At 41.2% G+C, this 21,284-nt stretch overlaps 3 protein-coding genes across 4 annotated transcripts; 2 read left to right on the top strand and 1 right to left on the bottom strand.

Moving 5' to 3' along the window:
• The first annotated feature begins 4,548 nt into the window (after positions 1–4,548).
• On the top strand, positions 4,549–5,917 carry LOC105462750 (U6 snRNA-associated Sm-like protein LSm1). Its single transcript, XM_011709590.1, has 3 exons — positions 4,549–4,801; positions 5,381–5,565; positions 5,662–5,917. The coding sequence occupies exons 1-3, from the start codon at positions 4,744–4,746 to the stop codon at positions 5,833–5,835; spliced, it is 417 nt and encodes a 138-aa protein (XP_011707892.1). The 5' UTR covers positions 4,549–4,743; the 3' UTR covers positions 5,836–5,917.
• A 95-nt stretch (positions 5,918–6,012) lies between these two features.
• On the bottom strand, positions 6,013–11,093 carry LOC105462749 (rho GTPase-activating protein 19). 2 transcript variants are annotated; one of them, XM_011709588.1, is made up of 7 exons: positions 10,845–11,093; positions 10,376–10,545; positions 10,075–10,284; positions 9,599–9,975; positions 8,921–9,280; positions 8,052–8,807; positions 6,013–7,932 (listed from the first exon to the last, which is right to left on the bottom strand). In XM_011709588.1, exons 1-7 carry the CDS (start codon positions 10,967–10,969, stop codon positions 7,201–7,203), a joined length of 2,730 nt encoding a protein of 909 aa, XP_011707890.1. In that variant the 5' UTR covers positions 10,970–11,093; the 3' UTR covers positions 6,013–7,200. The 2 variants fall into 2 exon arrangements, with proteins under 2 accessions (XP_011707890.1, XP_011707891.1); XM_011709589.1 differs by having other exon boundaries at positions 8,052–8,228.
• A 531-nt stretch (positions 11,094–11,624) lies between these two features.
• LOC105462747 (telomere length regulation protein TEL2 homolog) lies at positions 11,625–20,107 on the top strand. The gene is made up of 8 exons (XM_011709587.1): positions 11,625–11,937; positions 14,443–14,522; positions 14,632–14,753; positions 14,981–15,360; positions 15,495–15,705; positions 15,828–16,350; positions 16,470–16,616; positions 16,985–20,107. The coding sequence occupies exons 1-8, from the start codon at positions 11,897–11,899 to the stop codon at positions 19,792–19,794; spliced, it is 4,314 nt and encodes a 1,437-aa protein (XP_011707889.1). The 5' UTR covers positions 11,625–11,896; the 3' UTR covers positions 19,795–20,107.
• Positions 20,108–21,284: the final 1,177 nt, after the last annotated feature.

The following is a 21,284-nucleotide window of genomic DNA, read 5'->3' as shown; positions in this document are numbered from 1 at the left end:
CACCTCTCTAAATGTAAAATAAATATTTAACGCCACCGGAAATAATTCAACGGCTATAAAAGTGGATACGCGTTTGATAAAACGACGTATGAAGAATTCACGGGGGGTTCGTAACAACTGCAACTGCAAATGAACGCTTATATTGGCGATAGCCGATCGAAAAAAAATCCTGAAAAACATCATGACTGGCGTTTTTCAAGTGCAAACGAGTGAATGGCGAAAGAAAACTCTTTTAAGCAATCTAAGCAAAAATATATCTATACGAGTATTATTTCTATATTTGAAAAGCGAATAGTAAGTCATCTGGAGGGCGACGTTAAAAGAAAAATAGAGCTAAATCGGATCGCGGGGTCCCCATAATCGAATGCAATCGTTCTGGTATAAAAAAGCGGTGATGAATCACCGGTCTCGTGATCGTTGAAATCTATATGAACTCGGTCCTCTTTTGGTAAAAGAGCCGCGCGTGTTCGAAAACAGCATGAAACTCGCGTAGCGACATAAAAGGGACGCGGGGTAGTTTGGCGCGACGTCGAAAGAAGGGGGCACGAGAGGAAGAGGAGAGAACGGAAAAGAGCGAAGAGAGAAGAGCGCCGCGAGAAAGAGGAAGAGAACGGAGGAAGAGAAAGAAAAGACCACAGAGGGAGGCTGAGAGTCGGAGGAGGAGGAAGAGGAGGAGGAGGAGGAGGCGGGTGGAATGAAGAGGAAGAGAAGGGGAGAGAAAGGGAGGGCACTCGTACACGTTGAAATTGCCCGGCCATTAACGATACTATGTTATTACGCTTGTCCTTTTTTGCTCCAAGGCCTCCACTCGCGCGCGTTCAAGCCGCCGGCGGCCATCTTGGAGTATGGGATTGAGAAAGGAAAAGCGCGAGGGGGACGTACGCGCGAGAGCGCGCGCGTTTGTCGCGGTCGCGCCGCGCGCGTTCCCTCGTCGTCGATCAAGCCGATCCGATCCGCGAGTCGATCGATTAGCGCGAACACTCTCGCGCGGCGCGAGTAATGCACGAGCGAGATTTTATTTCGAGATTTACTCCCCTCGAAGACCTCGGAGTAAATGGTTTCGCCGAGACGAGAGTAATCTTCGACCGAGGTCGATTCTCGCGACGCGGTTTATGTGTACGTGGGCACGTGAGAAAGAGCGTGTCTTACGCGATTCGCGTCGCGCTCGTATTGTCGCGGAGTGAACCGTATATGTATGTATAGTAACATGGCACGATTCGTCGCCGACGTATCTGCAGAATCGAGAGCTCCAAACCGCCGAAACCGGTTCGGTGTCGGTGGTTCGTGAATCCTGATTTATTCTCGAACGGAGCGCACGAGAGAGTCACGGCTCCGAGAAATGTAAAGAAAGCAAATTTTTCGAGCGCTGTATAAACAGTGGAATTTTAATGGTAATTGTCATTGAATTGTATCGTATAGACGAAATACGCGGCGAGGAGTAAAAGGGATAAGAGGGGAAGAGCAGAAAACCGATTGAGCGTTTGAGCGCTCTTTAGAACGGCTCGTTCTCGAACGGAAGGGGATGAGGGGGGGGGGCGAAGTGGGGGCGAAGTGGGGGAGAACAGAGATCGGGCCGCATTATTAGCCGTTACCTATAATCTCCACTTGCTCGCTCCCATCGGTATCGATAGTCATTTCGTTTCGACTTTTGACCCCCGCGCCGGGGCTGTAATCAACCGTAAATCGTGTCCAGCTCTTTTTTACGAAGCGTTTAAAGACAAAACGATCGCGACGTGGGTTCCGTTCCCTCATCTTTCACCCCCACCGGTACAAACCGTTCGTCCTCGCTCCGGCGGTCCCCCCTCCCCCCTCCCCATCATCCCTTCTCCACCGGACTCCGTTCCACAATCTCGCGTCGTTTCGCCGTATTTGCGGTGCCGATTTCCCAAGACCGCCATTCGCCGAGCATTAAATCGTTTCGGACTCCTATCCGGCACGACTCGGTCGTGACTCGCGACCCCGGTTTCGATTTCGTAGCGCGTATACAGCTATATCGCTAATGGGTACCCTACGAGTTCAGCAATACTCGAAGAACATCCTTTGAGAGAGGATCGCTTAATCACGAAGGGAAAAATAGAATATTGATCGGATTTATGTCCTGAAAGGATATTGACTGAAGTTGGACTGACATGTACACGTCCGTTTGATCGAATCCGCGAATTTAACTGCACGTATACGCGTCCACCTTTCTCGCGGAAGCAAAGACATCCCGTGATTCTTGGCTACGGCCAAGTAACATCAGGCCAAGTAAGCCCGTCGTAAACCTCTTACCCCTTTATTTGAATTTCAAATTTCAGCCTTACACAGCCACGCCGAAATCCTGCACGCGGTATCCAATCGCGGCGCGGTTCCGCCAAACTTTTCGCGACACTATATTTACTTCGACCCTTCGCACGTATATAATTTGTAAGAATGCAGAGCGTGAAGCCTTCGTATAATAATTGTAATAACATACGAAACAATATGACAGATATAACATTTAAATACAGTACATTATATATATGCATTTATTATTGCATTTTTTTTCTTAATTAATACAGTTTGTAACTGGATTACTAGATTACGATTGCACGCTTTATCAAGAGACACGGTCGTGGCTCGGCGCTAAAGAGTACGCACGAGACCGACCGTGTTAAATATATACAGACCTAAAGCAGTTTTATCAATGCATTCGCAAGAAAAAGAAAGGGTATACACGGTGATGAACTTTCTGTGAAAAATTCCCGACGCGAATGTCATTAAGATCAAATATCGCGCGCGTGTGCGGCTACTTGAAAATACTGCATTACCGCGCGCGTTACTTTCCGTCCCGATAAGATTTGTCGCTCCGTATAGGCGACGGATCTATAGGTTTACGAGAAAGCTCGACGTCGTTGTCGTGCCCACCGATTATTGAAACGTGCCGCCGAACCGGGCGCCGCCGCCGCGCCGACGAACTATGTACGCGCGACAAGAGGAGGGAAACGCGCCGCGCGCGGCTTCACAGGGACCCTAAATTAAATCGCGCTCTCCTCTCCGTTGTTTTGCGATCGGGAAAAGGATTCCGGATGGTTGCCGGCGATGTAGTTGAGAGCGTTCCGGTGTCGCTTGCAATCGGGGGCATAAAGTGTCCGCGTAAAACGGAGGAGTCCCGCGGATAGGGCGCTCCGACGCCCGAGAGAGGTGATCCAGGTGCGTAGCAGAAGCGCGCCGGAGAACTCCCCCCCTCCTCTCTCTCTTCCCCGCGCTCGCATATCATCAAATACGTATTTAAAATCGCAAATCGCCGATTTGCGATGATTTAATGAGATGCAGGTCAAAAAATCTGGCCTCATAATCGCATTCGTATATATAATATTATTAAAAAAATATAGAAACTTTTCTATCTCGGATTCTGGCTCTCAAATATGAGAATTTAATATTTTCATTAACGATATTTTTCCCTTCTTTAGATCTATACATAAGATAACGATGGCGTAATCTTATAGAAATAAGTAGTGTTACATAAAAAGAACAGAAGATATATCAACAATCAAAATTCAATCAACAATCGTATTAATTGTAGATGTACGTTTTATTTATTATACGCATTGCTAAAATTGAATGCTATTAATTGCGCGTTTATATTCGATAAGAACAAGTCTTTTCCTCTAAAATTTTAATGATAAAATTTAAAAAAACAAGACTTCTGAAAAGGCAGCAACGTCAAAATTTCGCATGCTGCGAGAAATTGAAATTTGCAAAAGATGAACATTATTTGTTATAATTATTTTTATATATTTGATAAATTTAATAAAAAAAAACAAATTACATTTTATGCTATTTTTATATCAGTCATGAAATAAATTCATTTTTCTTGCAGCAACGGAATTTATATCACGACTCTTATACTGACGCGAGACGCTACCGCGTCGTGAGACGCCCGACGATACCGCGTCGCGAGACGCGAGACGATACCCGCGTCGCGAGACGCGAGACGCTACCGCGTCTCTCGATATGCACCCAATAAGGATGAAGTCATAGATGCAAATAAAACAAGTAACATATCGCTGCTATTTGGACCGGGACAAATGGAGATCGATTATCAAAATTGCAATATCGGCATACTGTATTGTACATACATACGTAAACATCAATTTGAAATGGCGTCTTTCAAGCTAGCTGGCCGAGCGCGAAAGAGTCCGGTCTAAATCGGCGCGGCGAAGAGAACAACGACGGAAAACGGCCACAACAGCCAGGAGCCTCGTTCCTTTCGAATCCACGCGCGGTTATCGTTGGAATGTTAAAAGGCCCCGACTCCTCGTCAACTCGGATTTATTCGAATTAAAAGCTCTCGCTCGCAGGGCCGCACGCGATGATGCGAAACGGAACTTCGCTCTCTCTCTCCGCCCCCGCCGCGCTTGCTGCGTAATGTAACGTAACGCGAGCACTATCTGCAGTCGCGGTGGCGCAAACGTTTGGCGGACGCGTCGATAAAACAATATCGTACCGACTGTGAGTGGAGGGTAAAACCGTGGCCGACATTGCCGGCGTTCTCATTGCATCGTCAGTTTGCACATTCTCGATTTTACCAGACTTTACATTTACATTATTTGCTCACAACATTGCTGACTGCTCACAGGCCTCGTAGCGCGACGGGCGTTTGTTAGACTGTTTTAGACGAGCGATTTTGGCGAGCGGACGAGCGAAGAGTTATTTGACATTGGGAAGGATCTCCGTAGTGTTTTCGTGTTTTGATTTGTTTGTCAGGTTCGATTGGGTGAAATGAATGAGACTAATGAATTACCACCGGGAACAGCATCGTTGCTTGAAGAGCTCGAGAGTACGTATCGGCTGACTTGTGCGACTGAAAAAACACTCACGTGTTCCGGCACGCTTTTGTTACAATGCCTGTGCTTCAGGATTCACTGCCAGTACTGAAAATCTACCAGTATACTGGCATTGAATTTTGAAACACAATCTACATTTGGCATTTTCATTTTCATTATTTGTTTTTTTTTATTACTTCACTGGTCTGCACTTATAAAACTTTGCTTCTTATTTTCGTTATATTTTAAACATAATTCATGTAAAAAATTAACATTTTTATTTATGTCACTTTTGTATCAACGTGGCAATATATCTATTTGTATGTTTATTTACTTATTAAATATAAAAAGTGTACACACTAGTTCAGCTATAAAAACAGACTAGCTTGGTCTTAGCTTCTCTTGAACGTGCTAATAGAATGGAAAAAATTATTAATTATATTTTTTTACAAAAAATGTTAAATTACAAACGCAAGCTGTGAACTATTGTAATGCAGTCGTAATACGAATCTAAAATCTAAAATTTAAAGTTTTTTTTCTTACTTTCAAACGTATCCATCAATATATTTCAATCATGTGGCATTTACTTCTAGAAAAACTTATGGTTTTATTGAGAGACGGCAGAACGTTAATCGGCTATCTTAAAAGTGTCGATCAATTTGCTAATATAGTACTTCAGAGTACCATTGAAAGAATTCACGTCGGTCAAGAGTATGGTGATATCCCGAGAGGTATTTTCATAGTGAGAGGGGAGAATGTTGTGCTTTTAGGAGAAATAGTAAGCGTTTCACAAATAGAAAGATACTTGTTATAATTCTGCTAATAAATGCTAATAATCCAACGCGGTGTTAATGAATATGTACCCACGTTACAGGATATAGAGAAGGAAAAGGTGTTGCCGTTGAAAAAGGTGACGGTGGATGAAATTTTGGACGCACAGAGGCGCGAACAAGAGTCTAAGCAGGAGCAGAAAAAGCGAATAAACAAAGCTCTGAAGGAGCGGGGTTTTACATATATACCAGATTTAAGTCACGACGATATGTACTGACGTACAAAGTGTACATATTCCTTTTTTTGTATCAATTTTATCTAATTAATTTACATTAATTAAATATAACTGCTAAATGAGACTTACAATAGCACGTTACTTCCCGATTATCCGTAAAGTAATGCTGTCTGTAGAGCCGCAGGATATATTTCTGAATAATAAGCTATCGATCTTATATTTAAGAACAAAAAAGATAATACATTCTGATTAGATTTACATGACTTTCATATATAGTATATATATATATAACAGATTAATCTTGAATAATTTTTAAAATATTTAAGTTCTCGTAAATAAAATGATTAAATGCCAAGTTGGTTCTCATATAGTTTAATTTTACTTATAAATACTTAAACTTTTTCATTGCAAATTAACTTAAACTTGTTTAAGATATTATAAAGATAATAATAAAGCCTAAAGATATGATAATTACACTCGAATCAAAGTGTATCGTTATGTATTGTGCAATTTGATGATTACAAAATGAATTAGAAAAATACTGTGTTGCATTTTATAGCAATACACAGCTTTTATAAACATCTTTATCAATATTGTCACAAAAGAAGAAAACGAAATTCTTTTAAATATCCTTGCATCATATGCACAGTTAGTAACGATTTAATTTCCACATAAATGAAATAAATGATCCAGTTGGATAATCAATTTATATTCGAGACAAAATTATATATCGAATGTCTCACACGTAATTGGGCGAAAATGTATTTTGAAAATAGTTGGAGATAGAAAAAAAATGTCATGAGGTAAAATTAATTGTTTTTAGATGATTCACATTTCTGTATCACTTTCATGCACTTTTGTATGGATTACAAAATACAATTGCACGTTTTTTTAATTGGATTTCTTAGATGCACTAATTAATGTAGTTTTTTCTTCTCTACAAAAATCTATTTTAAAGTTATGGTCAAAATTTATCGCGAATCTAATAGGTCTCTTTGTAATCAGTTAAAATAATTCTAAATTAACAATTTCTACAAGCACAACCTTACAATAGTCTTTTGTAAAGCAGGAAAACTGCATCGATTAGCAGCGCACTTAAAAATATGAAGTTTCACTTTAAACATAACTGCACTTTGTAATAGTGCTTACGCACAAAAATGCACGAAAGTAATACAGAAATGTAAAATATCTATCATTTAATTCTGCTTTTGGCCCTTTTCTTCCATCTCCAATCGTTTTGAAGACACAGCTCCGCCCAGTTATGTGAAACACTCTGTATAATGTGTCCTACTGGTAAACTTAATGTGGCAACTCTCCTTAGGCTCCTTTAACTTCGAAGTATACAAAGTACAAAACTATACTTATACTTAACGATATATTAATAATTAAATAACTTGTGCGGATAGCTTAAAATGATGTCTCTTGAAAGCTATCCTTCATCTTTGTTGGATTTAACGTCGATTCGTCTCGCAGTTTATGTTTGCACTCCTCGCTTTTTGTACTCTTGACCGCGCTTTCTCTCGCGGACTTTTTAGAATCGTTTCGCTGCAAACTGGTCCCACGTTTCCTCGGTGATGGTATCTCCTCCGTTTTCTCGGTGGAATTGTTCGCGCTATTCGTGCTGCCGGATGCTATGCCGGAAGTGTCAGATTCTGGTTGATTGCCGTCCAAGCAGCGTAGCAAACTGTCGGACAGCGTATCGTCGTTCAATATATTCAAATCGGATTCCGACTGCTCGAAGTCGCCCGTCCGCGACGTGAAGCTGAGATCGACGGGGCTGGCGGTCAACACGCTCCTTGACAACAGATATTCCCTGAACGTGCTCGTTATCGACATCGAACTCTGTTGCGTACAGGCGCAACAATGTGCGACCGATTGTACGCAGCTGTGCTTCTCCAGCGTGTCCAATACGTTATTTTCTTTAATCTCGACGTCTTTCGCGTGAGCCAGCGCGTTGTCCGTACTGTTGTACGTCTGGGACTCCTCCAAAATGGAAGCGCAATTATTTATTGCACCGACCATGTTGTCCAAATTTGACCCACGTAAATCGCAACCGTTGTGGCCAGTGACGAGATTGCATAGATTCGAAGTTGAAACTATCATTACTGGTTTCCTGGAGCGCGGAGTCATCATAGTTTCCTGTTGCAATATTAAGAGCAATATTTTTAGTTTTGTGTTACACTTGTGATTTGAATATTTCAATATTTTTTAATTTAAATATATTTTTTCGTACAGAGAAATACTTTTAATTTACGTACCTGCATGGCTTTCGTCATCTTTGTTGCGCTTTGCGTAATTGGACTCATGCTTCTGTCATTGTTAGTAATGGGAGTCAAGAGATAATCGTTAGTTGCCAAGCTTCGTCGTAGTAAACTCGATGGCGTCGACGTGTGAACAGCATACACATTCCTGAATCTGTTCTTCACCATCGGGGACTGCAAATTATGTGTACATGCGTTTTCAGCGTGCGATTCGACATTCGAAGTAGCCTCGGACGATTTTACATTCGGGATACGAGTTTTCGAAGGAGCGCTTTGTACATTTGACGTAGCGACAGATGCGAAAGTAGATTCTGAATTTCGTCGTACCAATCCACCGTTAGTCACCATTAAATTGTCACAGTGAGTCACATGAGTGGAATACAAGTCGGGCGGTTCACTGAGCGGTCGTGTTAATTTACCAGCGTCAGATTGACTATTCTCGTTAATCATTACATTGATCTCTTCTAAACTTGCACCTAAACTGAGCTCGATCGAGCCCAAGCCCGGTTTAGTATCGTGCTGCGTGTTCTTTTCGTGTTCCACCTCGTCTCTCGTGTCGGCAGATTCATCGATCGATATCGTCTTTTTTGCTTTACAACTCGTCGTCGAAGTCTCGTTCTTAATGCTATCTATACTACACGTGTGTTTGACATGTAAACGATCGTTGTTAGTTGTATCACAGTTTTCCGTGCTAAGCTCGTCGTTTGATTTGCTAAGAACCGTTCTCGCCGGAAGAAACGAGTCTTCCAGTTTCTATACATGCAAAGAAAAAAAAAACATATAAACGTGCCGTTGTTACGCACAAACAGATAATAAACACAAACAACGAAAAAACATTCTGTAGAAAGATTGTAAAGGAAACTGACCGTTGACAATATATTCTCTTCGCTGCTCGATCTAGTGAAATTGCATCCGATATTAATGTCAACGAACTTCTTGTGGCCTAGGATTTTCTTCTGAAAGATATGCTTCTTGATGGAATCCCCGAGGCTCTTGGTTTTGCAATTCTTCACGTGCCTAGGTGTACCCTGTCCGTTTTCCTTGTTAAACTGTTTCACAAGCCGCCGCTTCTTGGCGGACTCCGGCATGGCTTGTATATGAGCGTATAACTGAGCCAAGGCTGCCTGCGTGTCTTGGGTGGAATTAGCCTTCGCCGTTAACTTACGATCGACGAAACTGAACACGGTGTGGGCAGTACTGGTTGCGTCTGGCACCGACTCATTTAGCTGTAATCAAAAATTTGTTTTATCAACATCAATATATTAACATGTAAGACTCCTAGTTTTAAAAAGTAACAATCATAAAGGGTATAGGCAATTAGAGTCACAACGCAGTACTTGGTACATGAATAATTTAATCTAATATATATATTTATATCATATATTTTTATATTATATATATTTTACAGTTAAATATATATATTTACGGATAAATTATCCATGCACCAAGTATTGCGGTATGACTCTAATTGCCTGTTCTTTATAATTGTTATTTTTTGCTTTATCACATTATGCAAGGAAGATTGTTTTCAATTTGAAACTTACATCAGTCTTCTTGGGGCTCAGCAATTTTCTCTCCTGCTCCATCCAATACGCCCGTATATCTGTAGCCAATTTTGGTGGAATCTCAAACAACTCCGTACCCTTCCTAATCATAAATGCGACTAGACACGACAGATTCTGCGAATTGATATGCAGGGCCTCGGGCGACAGTTTTCGCGGGCACAACAGATGCGGCGTGAAGAGAGTGGCCAGCGTGTCGCTGTTCATTTTGTTGCTATGCTCGTAACTCGCCGTCTTATTCAACAGGGTGAGAATAGCCTTCAGCAAAATTCTGTTGGGAGGCGGCAGGAGCAGCAGCAGCAACTGCAGGGAGCTCAATAGCCTCGCGTCGTTCGTTTTGGCATCCAAGCTGCACAATTCTGCAAGTAATTCACAGGGCCACGATGAATATGCCATGCATGGCATACGCAAACAAAATTGTACTTGTAGCACAAAATTTGTGCTTTTTTTTTTATTACCAGCAATCTGGCAATGCGCTGGATAATGCAAGTCCGTCAGTAGCGGTTCAGACAGCTCCGCCAGAAACCCTTTCAACACAGAGGCACAATCGTGTACACTAAATCTACCATCGTCGAGATCTAAAAATACACCTTGAGACATGGCTGTTTTTAAATCCTGCTGCCTCGTTAATTTTCCAGTGCGTCGGAATATTCCCTCCTGCACGATATCTATAGAATGAAAAGGAAGCTACTAGTTTAAATCCGTTCTTGAAAGAAGATAATTTTCCACTATCTGTTTACTTTGTTCCCGTTGTCTTACTTTGTTCCTTGGACAGATAATCTATCAGTTGTGTCAAATGATTTATGCCATCCTCGGACAGCATAACTCCTTCTGTACCCTTTTCCAAGTTGACCGAAGACTTGGACTTCTTGGTGAAGCTCAGAAGGCCCCATTTCTTCAACCTCGCCTTCTCCGTAATACCGTCGCTGCTAAAGAAGGATCAATCGAGACGTTATCGGCGTGTACATAATTTCATTACATATATTGTTATATTTTGTAATGATTTTCGTTGTAGTAGAGTATGGCTCATACTTATTAATAATTATATTGTTATTAAGTCAACTATGCTATTATTAACAAGCCAGCGGTTGAAGGAGAAACGTTATCGGCGAAACAGAGGATAAACGGAGCCAAAATCAGATCTTGTTTATCGAAGCAGAGTGTCAACGGTATGCCAGTCATACGAGGGGGAGAGACGGTCAGTTGTATGCGAAGGAGTATCACTTACTCTTCCGTGTTAAGATCCAGTTCGAAGGACAGGTGCATTTTGACGAGCGTGTGAAATTGCTCGGGATTGACCTTTCGCATTCGAAAAGCCAGCTTCCCGTCCACCCCGTCGTTAAAATCTGCCATCGTTGTGTATATGAAGGAGGAACAGGCAATTTAAATGCGCTCCTACATGTTGAATCCGGCAAACGGCAGTGATGCCACACCACAACACGCTCGACGGTCATGATCCATGAGTACAGAGACGCGAGTCGTGCGACCCGAGAATGCCCGTCTAGAGAATTTTGAGGCGTTGTGTAGTGCATTCTTCAAAAATTGGATTGGTCACCTTCAGCGCTAGCTAGTAATTAATGCTCGATTTCCACCAACATGTATATATATATATTATAAAAAATTGTAATTTAATAAAATTTGACGTTATTGTTAAAATTCAAATAGCTAATGATACAGTATTGATTTTATGATTTTGTTATGCGGATATTTCCTATGTATATATTTTGTAAAACTCGATATAACATTTAATATTTAATTTAATTAAAAAATGCAATTTTATTGTTATAATCAGCTGAGTTGATTACCCAAGCGAGGTAACTGTGGAAAAAAAATATTGATTGTATATATTTCACGTTAACCAATTTAAATCGATAAATTTGTATCCATGGTCGATAACATCGAGACCGAGGTTTTTTTCGCATAAAAAGATCCAAAAGAAAAATTCATAAGTGAGAGGGGGGGATGGAAGAGATCGCTGAAATTAACAACAATTGGCAACACTGAGTCGGCTAACGTCTATTAGCGCCGATTGAGCGCGATCACGGGAGACACCTGTGACCGCGGCGAGGTGCGTGCAAACGTGGAAGGGATAACATGGCTACCGCCTGGTGACGTTCCGCCACGGCCGTCGTGGGTATCAGATGCTCCGGACAACATCTGGTCGACGTTCAGCGAACGTGCCGCCTCGATAGCGATCCCCGTCGAGAGAGTGCCGCGGCGTCGAGGGTGACGATCGTACGCGAGAGAGAGAGAGAGAGAGGCGTCGCGCAGCTCGTCATCATGATGAACATGTGGAAAGTGCGGGAGCTGATGGACAAGGCGTAAGTCCGAGGATGCTTGCCTTCTAACCTCGCCTCTCGCGGTCTCAACCTACGAGGAGGGCCGCGTTTTCTGCATCTACCTATTTTCCCTTCGTGTCCCGCGCACCACCCAAATCCAGGCCCGCGCGAGACGTCGGGAGAATCGCGCGCGCGTGCGAGAATTCATCCGAGAACCTGTCACGCGCGACCGCGTACGATCCCCGTGTCGCGAGTGAGAATGATGTGAATGACGTTCGAAAATTCTATCGGCGGTTCGGCCGATTACGTGGTTCGCCGCCGAGAGGATGCGATCGCTCTCGACAAGTCTCTCGTCGGCGCGATGAGAGGAGAGGAGAGGAGAGAAGGGAGAGAGAGAGAGACTCGTAAAACTGGAACGGCTTGTGGATAATTTTATGGCGCGACCTTGAGATTCGATAGTGCGGCGTGTGCGATAAACGATGCGAAAACAATCGTGCAATTAATGACGGATGGCGCGCGGGTTTCCCTCCTCTTCTCCCCCTCGCCGGCCCGCCTACCTCAGGTGCGCGCGTATTTATTTTGTCGTTGCTCTCCGCGCTTTCGAAATTCCGCCTCCCTCCCCGACCTTCGGCGAGCCGTTTCCTTTTCTCGTCAATCTTTGCAAATTATTATCCCGGCGTTCGTCGCTTTTAATCAGGATCGAAGATTGGAACGCCTCGTTAAAGATCCAAGAATTAAAGATCTAATTAAGTTAAGGAAATGCGGGAGAAACTGGTATTTTTAAAAACTCCCGCCACTTTAGCATTTTAATTCTTGCACGTATCTTCTCGCTCAATAAATTTCCCCGACATCGAGAATTCGAGAAAGGCAAAATTTGCTAGCTTATTTCACTTGCCGCCGAATTATATTCTCCGAAATTATATTCTCGATAAGGTTTCAAGGATGTTTTTTTTTTTTTTTTGGAAAGTATTTCAAGCGAACATTTACGCAATTTCTTACTTAATCGTATCTTACTTAATCATAAAATACACGCGATTGGTGAAGTAAGCTCATTTAATACCTCAGGCACGCGGGACACGGTGGAGAAGTTTATCCACGCGATATGACATTCCGATTCTTATCGGTTTCACTTGAATACTCGTTTAGAATTACGAAAGTCTTCGACTCGGCTACTCTTTCATCTTTCCTATTGTCTTTAAGTACTAGCTTCTGCTCATGTTTATAAAGATAAGGATAAATGTGTCTGACAAATGTGTTATTTTGGTATAGTTATCAAGTGTAAATGCTAGTTTTTAAAGATCACTGTCATTTACTCCATTCAATTGTACGATGGAGATACTATTAAAAACAATAGAATTTTTCTGTAATAAGCTAACAAAAATATCTTAAATTTATCTTTACGAAATTTTATCCCTATATTCCGTGTTTTAATACAAAAGTAAAACTGAATTTATATTAATATTTTTATTTGTATATTTGTATATTAAAAGTGATATTAACTGAAAATAGACAAACAAATTTTACTTAAAATTTTAATACTAGATATTTTCTCGAGTAATATTTTTGAACAATCATAAATTAATACTTGTTTTATTTAATAATTCATTCGGATATAAAATTTTGATATTTTTTTTAAAGTCGAAAGATATTAACTAATTAATAATTATAATCATATTAATATTACATTAATAATGAATTATATTAATTTTTTTAACATGCCTGTATTAATTGTTTTTAATCGATAAATACGATTAAATACGAAATTGTGAAAATTGTCTAAAAACGTAGAACCCTTTAAATATAGTCATTTTTCATAATCTCGTACTTAATTATACTCATCGAAAACGGCCGACAGAGTTGCGACTCGGGTTGCATCGAGTTAATAATCTTAATAAATTAATTAAGTTTTCGCGGGTGCTACGTTCGCGAACTAATAATCTTGATAAATTAATCTCTCGTGTTACGATCCGACGTGGTAAGCCGCATGAGATTACCTCGCGAATCTATATAATGTGGCTTTAAACTGTAATCATTTACGTAATTCACGGCTCTATGCACTTTTGTTGTCGCATGGATGCGCTTTGCACCGTACGCTAATGTGTTTGCAGACCAAACTAAGGTAGGCAAAAAAAGAGGGCGAGGGAGAGGGGGAAAGAGAGAGAGAGAGAGAGAGAGTGCTCTATCTATACTTAATTATTCTTTATAAAGAGCGTTAATAATAGAAAGATCATCATTGTAAGTAATCCTTTCGTGTTTGCGTGATCCACCTGTAAAAACTAATTGTGGGCGAGGATATAAACACAGTGCCCGTCCGTGTGTTGTACGTTATCCGCCACACATGTACGTGCGATCGGTGTTACATGATTTTATCGGGCGTTCTTTTTTTTTTCCGGAAATAATTATCGAGTAATTCGCGACGAGTGTGACACGCGGAACGAGGTGTTACACGCCTAATTTAATATTATTCATGATTCGTTTTGCACACGTTTCGCAGATTTGCACGTGCGAAAACACACTCACGTAATAAAGAAATGTTGCAATTTGCAGGACCAACGTCGTGATGAATTATACGGAAACAGAGGCCAAAGTTCGGGAGGCAACTAACGACGACGCGTGGGGTCCCACAGGTACGATCTGCGCTTCGGACGATGTAGTTTCACCCGTGTATATAATACCTTTTATCTGCACATGGAAACACCTGTAAATTAATTATACTGGGATGCATTACTTTTTAAGGGGCAATGATGCAAGAACTGGCTCAGGCCACGTTCACGTACGAGCAATTTCCCGAGGTGATGTCCATGCTCTGGAAAAGGATGTTGCAAGAGAATAAACGAAATTGGCGACGAACGTACAAGGTACGCGATCGTGTTTCTTGCGAATTATTGCGTCACATTTAAGGAGAAACATAACATAAACTTTATTATGGTAACTTTATTATGGTAGATATCGAGGGTGGGGGGAGGGGAGCAGGATTGTTATCGTTACAAAGTAGTAAACAAAATTCTCATGAATAAAAATGCACTTTATCGTCCATCCGTGCTTTATCAAGCTCATTTCATTAATCTCTATTTTTACTTTGCAGTCATTACTCCTCCTTAATTACTTAGTCCGTAATGGCTCGGAACGGGTCGTCACATCGTCACGCGAGCACATCTACGACCTCAGGTCTTTAGAAAATTACACCTGCATTGACGAGTTCGGGAAGGATCAAGGGATAAACATTAGACATAAAGTTAGGGAATTAATCGACTTTATCCAAGACGATGATAAACTTAGGGAGGAAAGGAAGAAGGCTAAGAAAAATAAAGATAAATATGTTGGCTTATCGAGCGAGGCGATGGGAATGAGATTCGGCGGTGACAGATGGATGGACAATCCAAAATGGAACAAATCTGGCGCGGAGACGTATAACGACTGGGACAGTCACAGCCGCGGAAAGGGATTTGAGGACGCAAATAACAGGTACATGCCTGATATTTGCGTTTCTTATTATCGTACATATGAATGTTTAAAAATCAACAATACGTTATATCTTGAATAAATCTTTTTAAATGTAATTTTCATGTTTTACACAACACGAAAAAAAAACATTGCAGCGACGACGGCGAGAGAGAAGACTCGGACAATGATACTAGCCCAAAGAAAAGTGGAAGAGAGTATAGAGATACATTGGACAATATAAATCAAATCGGTAAATCTGCTCAAACATCAGTATCTTCTACGAATGCATCCCCGGCACGGACAACGAGAACTATTAAAAAAGTAGATCTTGGAGCAGCAGCGAATTATGGAAAAGAGCAATCTAATGTAAGTTTAAGGAATGAGGAATGATTGTATTTTGCTGTTATAATTTCTTTTATATAAGACGTAATTATACGTGCATAGACTTGATAATTATAAATTAATTGAAGTGTTTTTTCCGTTTTCAGAATAGTGCACCCGCGCAACAAAGTAATAATGTATCATCGCCGAAAAATCAACAGAAGACCAAAAACGATATATTAAACGACATTTTTGAATCGCAAAGTGATAACAGTAGACTAGACGATGACGATTTCAATCCACGAGCGAGCACTCAGTCATTCGCTCAGCAAAATGCAAACGCAGATTTTGGCGATTTTACTAGCGCGTTTAATAATCCCGCGGCGGTCAAGACGAAAGACGGCAATGATGAGTTCGCTGATTTCACATCGGCCTTTAATAACGTTGCTATATCTAATCCGCCAAGCCAGCCGCAATCGCAGATCAATCTGATGGGTGTAACAATACCAACCGTGAATAACCCGGTAGCGAATAATGTGAATAATAGTAATGCAATGTACGCCAATACGATGCAAACGGCCGGCACAACGGCATTTACGGGAACTCCCGTTGTTCAAAAGACGTCTAACGATCTATTTGATTCTTTATCACCGCAAGATCTCAATAATCAAATCACGAATAACAATACAGGTAGGGGATTATACACGTTAGTTAGATAGGAATAATCGCGCAGAAACAGTCAACAGATGAATTTTTACGTATAATTGATAATTTTATTAATGAAAATAATTTTGTGTTATTTCTTTCAGTGACATCAAATACAGATCTCTTGTCGGACTTGGACGGTTTGAATGCCCCAGCCATGAGGTTACCTGACGGGCGAATAAACAGCACTAATAATTCGAACATTTTCATGGGAATGAACAACGCACCTACCAATGCCGTTAATTACACAGGTGAGTATGTACGCGATTAAGACGCGTAATTTGATTGATTTCTTTAATTTACACGATTGACAGAACTTTTGTCAGCAATATTTCATTATAACTATAAATTACACATAACGCGTACATACATAATGTTTGTGTAATATGATGTGTGACATATAACGTGTAGATCTTGAGTTTAAACAATATTCTATATTTCTGAACTGCTCTAATATTATTAATCACACATTAATTAATCTGATAGTGAATGTAAGATTTTAAGATGATATTTTAAATCGCTCTTGCATGCGTTTATCGTGAAAGAAATCCGTGCGTGGGATACATATCCTCGGAGTTTGAAGCTAATGTAATTCCCCCAAGACAGTCTTTCCTTGCAGCCTGTAAATACGAAGAGAGCGTCGCGTCGATTGAGAATCTCTCCAATGATGCCGCCAATCGATTATTGGAAGTATTGTGCACGATGTGCGATATTAAAAGTAGCGCTGATTTGGAGAGAATAAGATCGTCCGTTTCGGACTACGTCAGATTTTTACCGGGGCCTGTTACCCCTCAGAAATACACTGGTCTCGATTTCGATGCGAAAGTGGACGCCATACTGTACGGAAGAATTTTGGAGGAGGTAATCGGTAAATTTGATCGTGATTGGCCGCTAAATGAGGACGGCCTGGATCCGCCGATCGAGAGGTTGATAATCGTCGACGGCGCCACGATCTCGATGCTATCGGAAGCTTTAAGGGCTCTAACCACTGCTTTAAATGAGTCCAAGGACGAGAAGAAGACTCACGTTGTTTCAATGCTATTGAACAACCTATTGAGGAGCGACGCTATATTTTCGGGAATATTGGACGCGTGTAGAGACGAGGCGCGATCTCACATGCAGGAGGAGGAACTCGATCAGACTTGGCGAGGTGCAGTACAAATTTTGATCTCCCTGCCCAGTCGTGTGTCAAATAAACTGCAGTTCGACACGCCTAAATCTTACACGCCGCAAGTTTATGTAAAAATACTTTGTTTTCACGTATCCCGTGCGATGTCGTTTATCAACGAGCTATACAGACGTGACATCAAGCCAAGAACGTCCGCAATCTCATTTTTGATCAGCAAGATCGTAGTCAGCTTGAAGCCATGCGATTTTACGCGCTTCGCCGATATTTTGGAAGAGTGGTGTCTCGATAATGTAAAGAACGAGCGACGTTTAGTCGAAGATATATTTCGCGGATTGGATTCGGCCGCCATTGAATACGTAGCTGTTTTACTCTTGAAGCGCTGCGATTCTAAACTCGGCGTGCGTCCCATTTTCGGAAATTTATTAGCGGAATCGAATTGGAGGTATGTCTTAACAACTAAAATTCCTCTAATGCGTTACTACGAGGACGAAAAACTGCTCGTAAACTTGATTTCTTACTTATCATCTTTTTCGAATGAGAATAATATTTTGCCAGAGTTGTTGATCAAGCTTTTAGAAGTTTGGAGGGATAAAAGTATTTTGAATCACGTGTCTGTGGAGCAGCACAAATACATTACGAAGCTGATCGTTCTGTCTGTAAAAACTTGTAAGGATCTTCTAAGTCATACCGAGAGGGATCAGTGCCAGAAACTGTTGCTCTCCGGGGTGTCTGTCCATCTCGAGTGTACAAATGTAACTTTGAGAGCGATGGGCATGATGGTCGCCGAGATTTGCATAAATTCTTTATGTAACTCCGATAACGCACCGAAATTAAAGTTCGAGTACGACAGCATGCCTGCGCAATTGTTGGAGTTCCTTCAATCCCTAAAGGATCTAAACGCGCTTGCAACGACTGTAGGTTTGAAAGAACGGTACGAGCGAAGCGGCGATTTAACAGTCGGAAATATTGTTTTCGATTCTCCGAGCAGCAGAAAGATCTACGAATTGGGCGTTGACTGCGACATTTTACTCGGCGTTGAGAATCCGTCGAGCGAAAAAATTGAAGAGATTGCAGGCCCGTCGAAGGAGAACGCAGTGGGAGACAATCAAACGAAGAGGGATGAAACGGAACAACAGGCGAAGTCAAATTGCGATTCGGATCTGGACAGCGACGATGATCTGGTCCCTTACGACATGAACGACGCGAAACCGTCCAATAAGGTACGCCCGACGTACCTGCGAGATCTGCGCGATAATTTAACGGACGAGAGTATCTCCGCCAATCCCGACGTCTTCTCCGAATCCTTGCTGGCCTGCGAGGAACTGATATTAACGCAGCTGCCGAACGACGATGTATCCTTCGCGGTAGAACTCTTGCAGCTGCTTGTCACGCTGAAGCAACATTCCTACATGGAGAATTTTGAACTTGTGATTTTCAAATGTTGCGTAGCGATTGTAACCGTGCGCCCGAAGGAGTGCGCTGAGTTTCTCTGTAAAGAGTTTTACGAGGACACGGGGAAATACTCGTTGAGCCAACGCTTACTGTTCTTGGATATATTAGCCGAGTCCGCCAAGCAATTGTCAAAAATTGACGTCGACGACACCGATGGCGCCGTAGACACGGCGATTAAGAAGAAACGCATTCCGAGCCGTATATCACTCTTTATCGATACGGAAGAAAGTAAGAGACAGCAAGTGTGGTACGACGAGGACTTCGACATTGATCTAAAAGCGTCGGGCGATCGGTCTGTAGATTGGCAGGAAATTGTCGATAAAAGAATCGTGTCGCGCACGCGACGATTTGCGCACAAGTCCAAATCTCCCAAGCTACGCATTAATCACTTTGGAAACGTGGCGTCGTCGTTCTTCTATCCGCTCCTGCACGGCTTCGGCCGTCGTGATGTCCTCAAGCTGAATGGCTTGAAAGTTTATCAGGATCAGGAAAATATTTTACTGCTACGTTTCCTGAAAACGTTGTCCGCCGTGATGTTGGCGGCGCAAAATTGTCCGCTGGCGTCGAGGATGGGCAAAGAAGTACTGGAGCTCATGTGGATAGTGAGGAATCACGATGAAGCGACAGTGAGATTAGCTGTTACAGAGAATATCGGATCTGTACTTATCGCGGTGCCGAAGGACGCTATTATCGACGAATTGTCCGAGCCTTTGATGGAAATGAGAGAATGGCTTCTGTTGTCACAGAACGTCGTCAATGGCGAACACGACGCGAATTGTAGGGCCCTAAACGCGAGAGTGTTATCCTTCATCAATTTGATTATAAGTTCCACTTTTAATTATGTGTAGATTAATACCGAGAGTCAATCGGCTATTACACAATATTGTTAGAAAAAACTTTTTTTATTTTTACAGTATTTAATCATTTATATGAATATTATGTATGTACGGATTCCATGCGGAATGTATTTTGCTTTTGGTTTTAGAGTTAATTTTTTTTTTTGGTTTGCGAAAATTACAAATTACAAAATGTGTGTAATTTAAATACAAGAGAATTTTGTCATCAGCGTAATTTTGAATTGATACCCATCTAATTATACAGTATACGTATATTATTAATTGACATTGAAAGCATTTAATTTTATGGATATTTTATTTTCCATGAAATTAAATGTTTTCAATGGTTAAAATATTCAATACATATTTATATGACTTTATACATTAAAAAATCAATATGTATAGGATTGTAATTATTAAATAAAATTAATCTATTTTCTATTATAAATTTTAATAGAATATTACAATTATTTTTAAATATGAATTTGTGCTGTGAAATATGAGAATTTATATGTAAATTCATATACAAATATGAGAGAACAACTTTAATGCATACTACGAACTAAAATCAGTGTCGTATTTAGGATCGGTCGGATTGTCACCCGTTACGAATCTCTTCCACCTACATCCATCAATACTAGGAATCAAACGTCTAGCAATACGACGTCTTCTACGCAAGTCGGTTCAACCTGGGCTGGTTCGGGATTGAATATCGACCTCGATAACATAATGGGTAGTAAATCGAAACACACTGGCCCAGCACCGACGATGAACCAATTGGCTAGCAATAGCCCACAGCATCAAATCAAGATAGGACGTAAGTAAATCCTTAACGACCTAGTTAGATCGATGTTAGAGTCCTCACTTTCCCATTAAGTTCCGTATTGATATTATCGTACCCCGATTGATGAACTGAGATAGAACGCGACGTTCGATGAAACGATGTAATCGTCTGTGAATCTCTAAATTAGCTATTATAGTCTGAATGCCGTCTCACTTAACTGCGAGTGAGTAAGGAAATTGTGTATGCCTATAGCAGCAGGAATGGGATACATGTCACCGGTGCAATCTCTACCGCAGAATCCGCAGCAGCAACCCAATGCGACGTTCTTTCCTGCATTCCAATAAAGGATTATCGAACAATTTAATCTAGAACACAAAGTCTCGTGGCACAATATGCAAGAATTTAAAGCTTCATGCTTGCCGCTATTTATTTTCGATTGATTCAAATTGACGAAATCTTATTAAATTTTCCGCCTGGGCTCCAAATTATACAGGGTTCCACGTTAAACGATTACATATATCGAAATATTTTCTATTAGCGTTCGGCTCTAGGGATAACGTGCTTTAGGAGGCATGTATGTCGAAGACGTGTGTTCAGAAGACAATTCGAAGGGATAAATTGAAGCTTTTTGTCGGTGTTCAAGAGTTTTCATTTACATATAAGTATCTCGATAGCGCGATACAAGTTCTTAACAATTATATATATATATATATATATA

The sequence above is a fragment of the Wasmannia auropunctata genome, unplaced genomic scaffold, assembly GCF_000956235.1.
Source record: "Wasmannia auropunctata unplaced genomic scaffold, wasmannia.A_1.0 LD336095.1, whole genome shotgun sequence".
In the NCBI taxonomy this organism is placed as follows: domain Eukaryota; kingdom Metazoa; phylum Arthropoda; class Insecta; order Hymenoptera; family Formicidae; genus Wasmannia; species Wasmannia auropunctata.
This window is presented reverse-complemented; position numbering and strand designations above follow the sequence as displayed.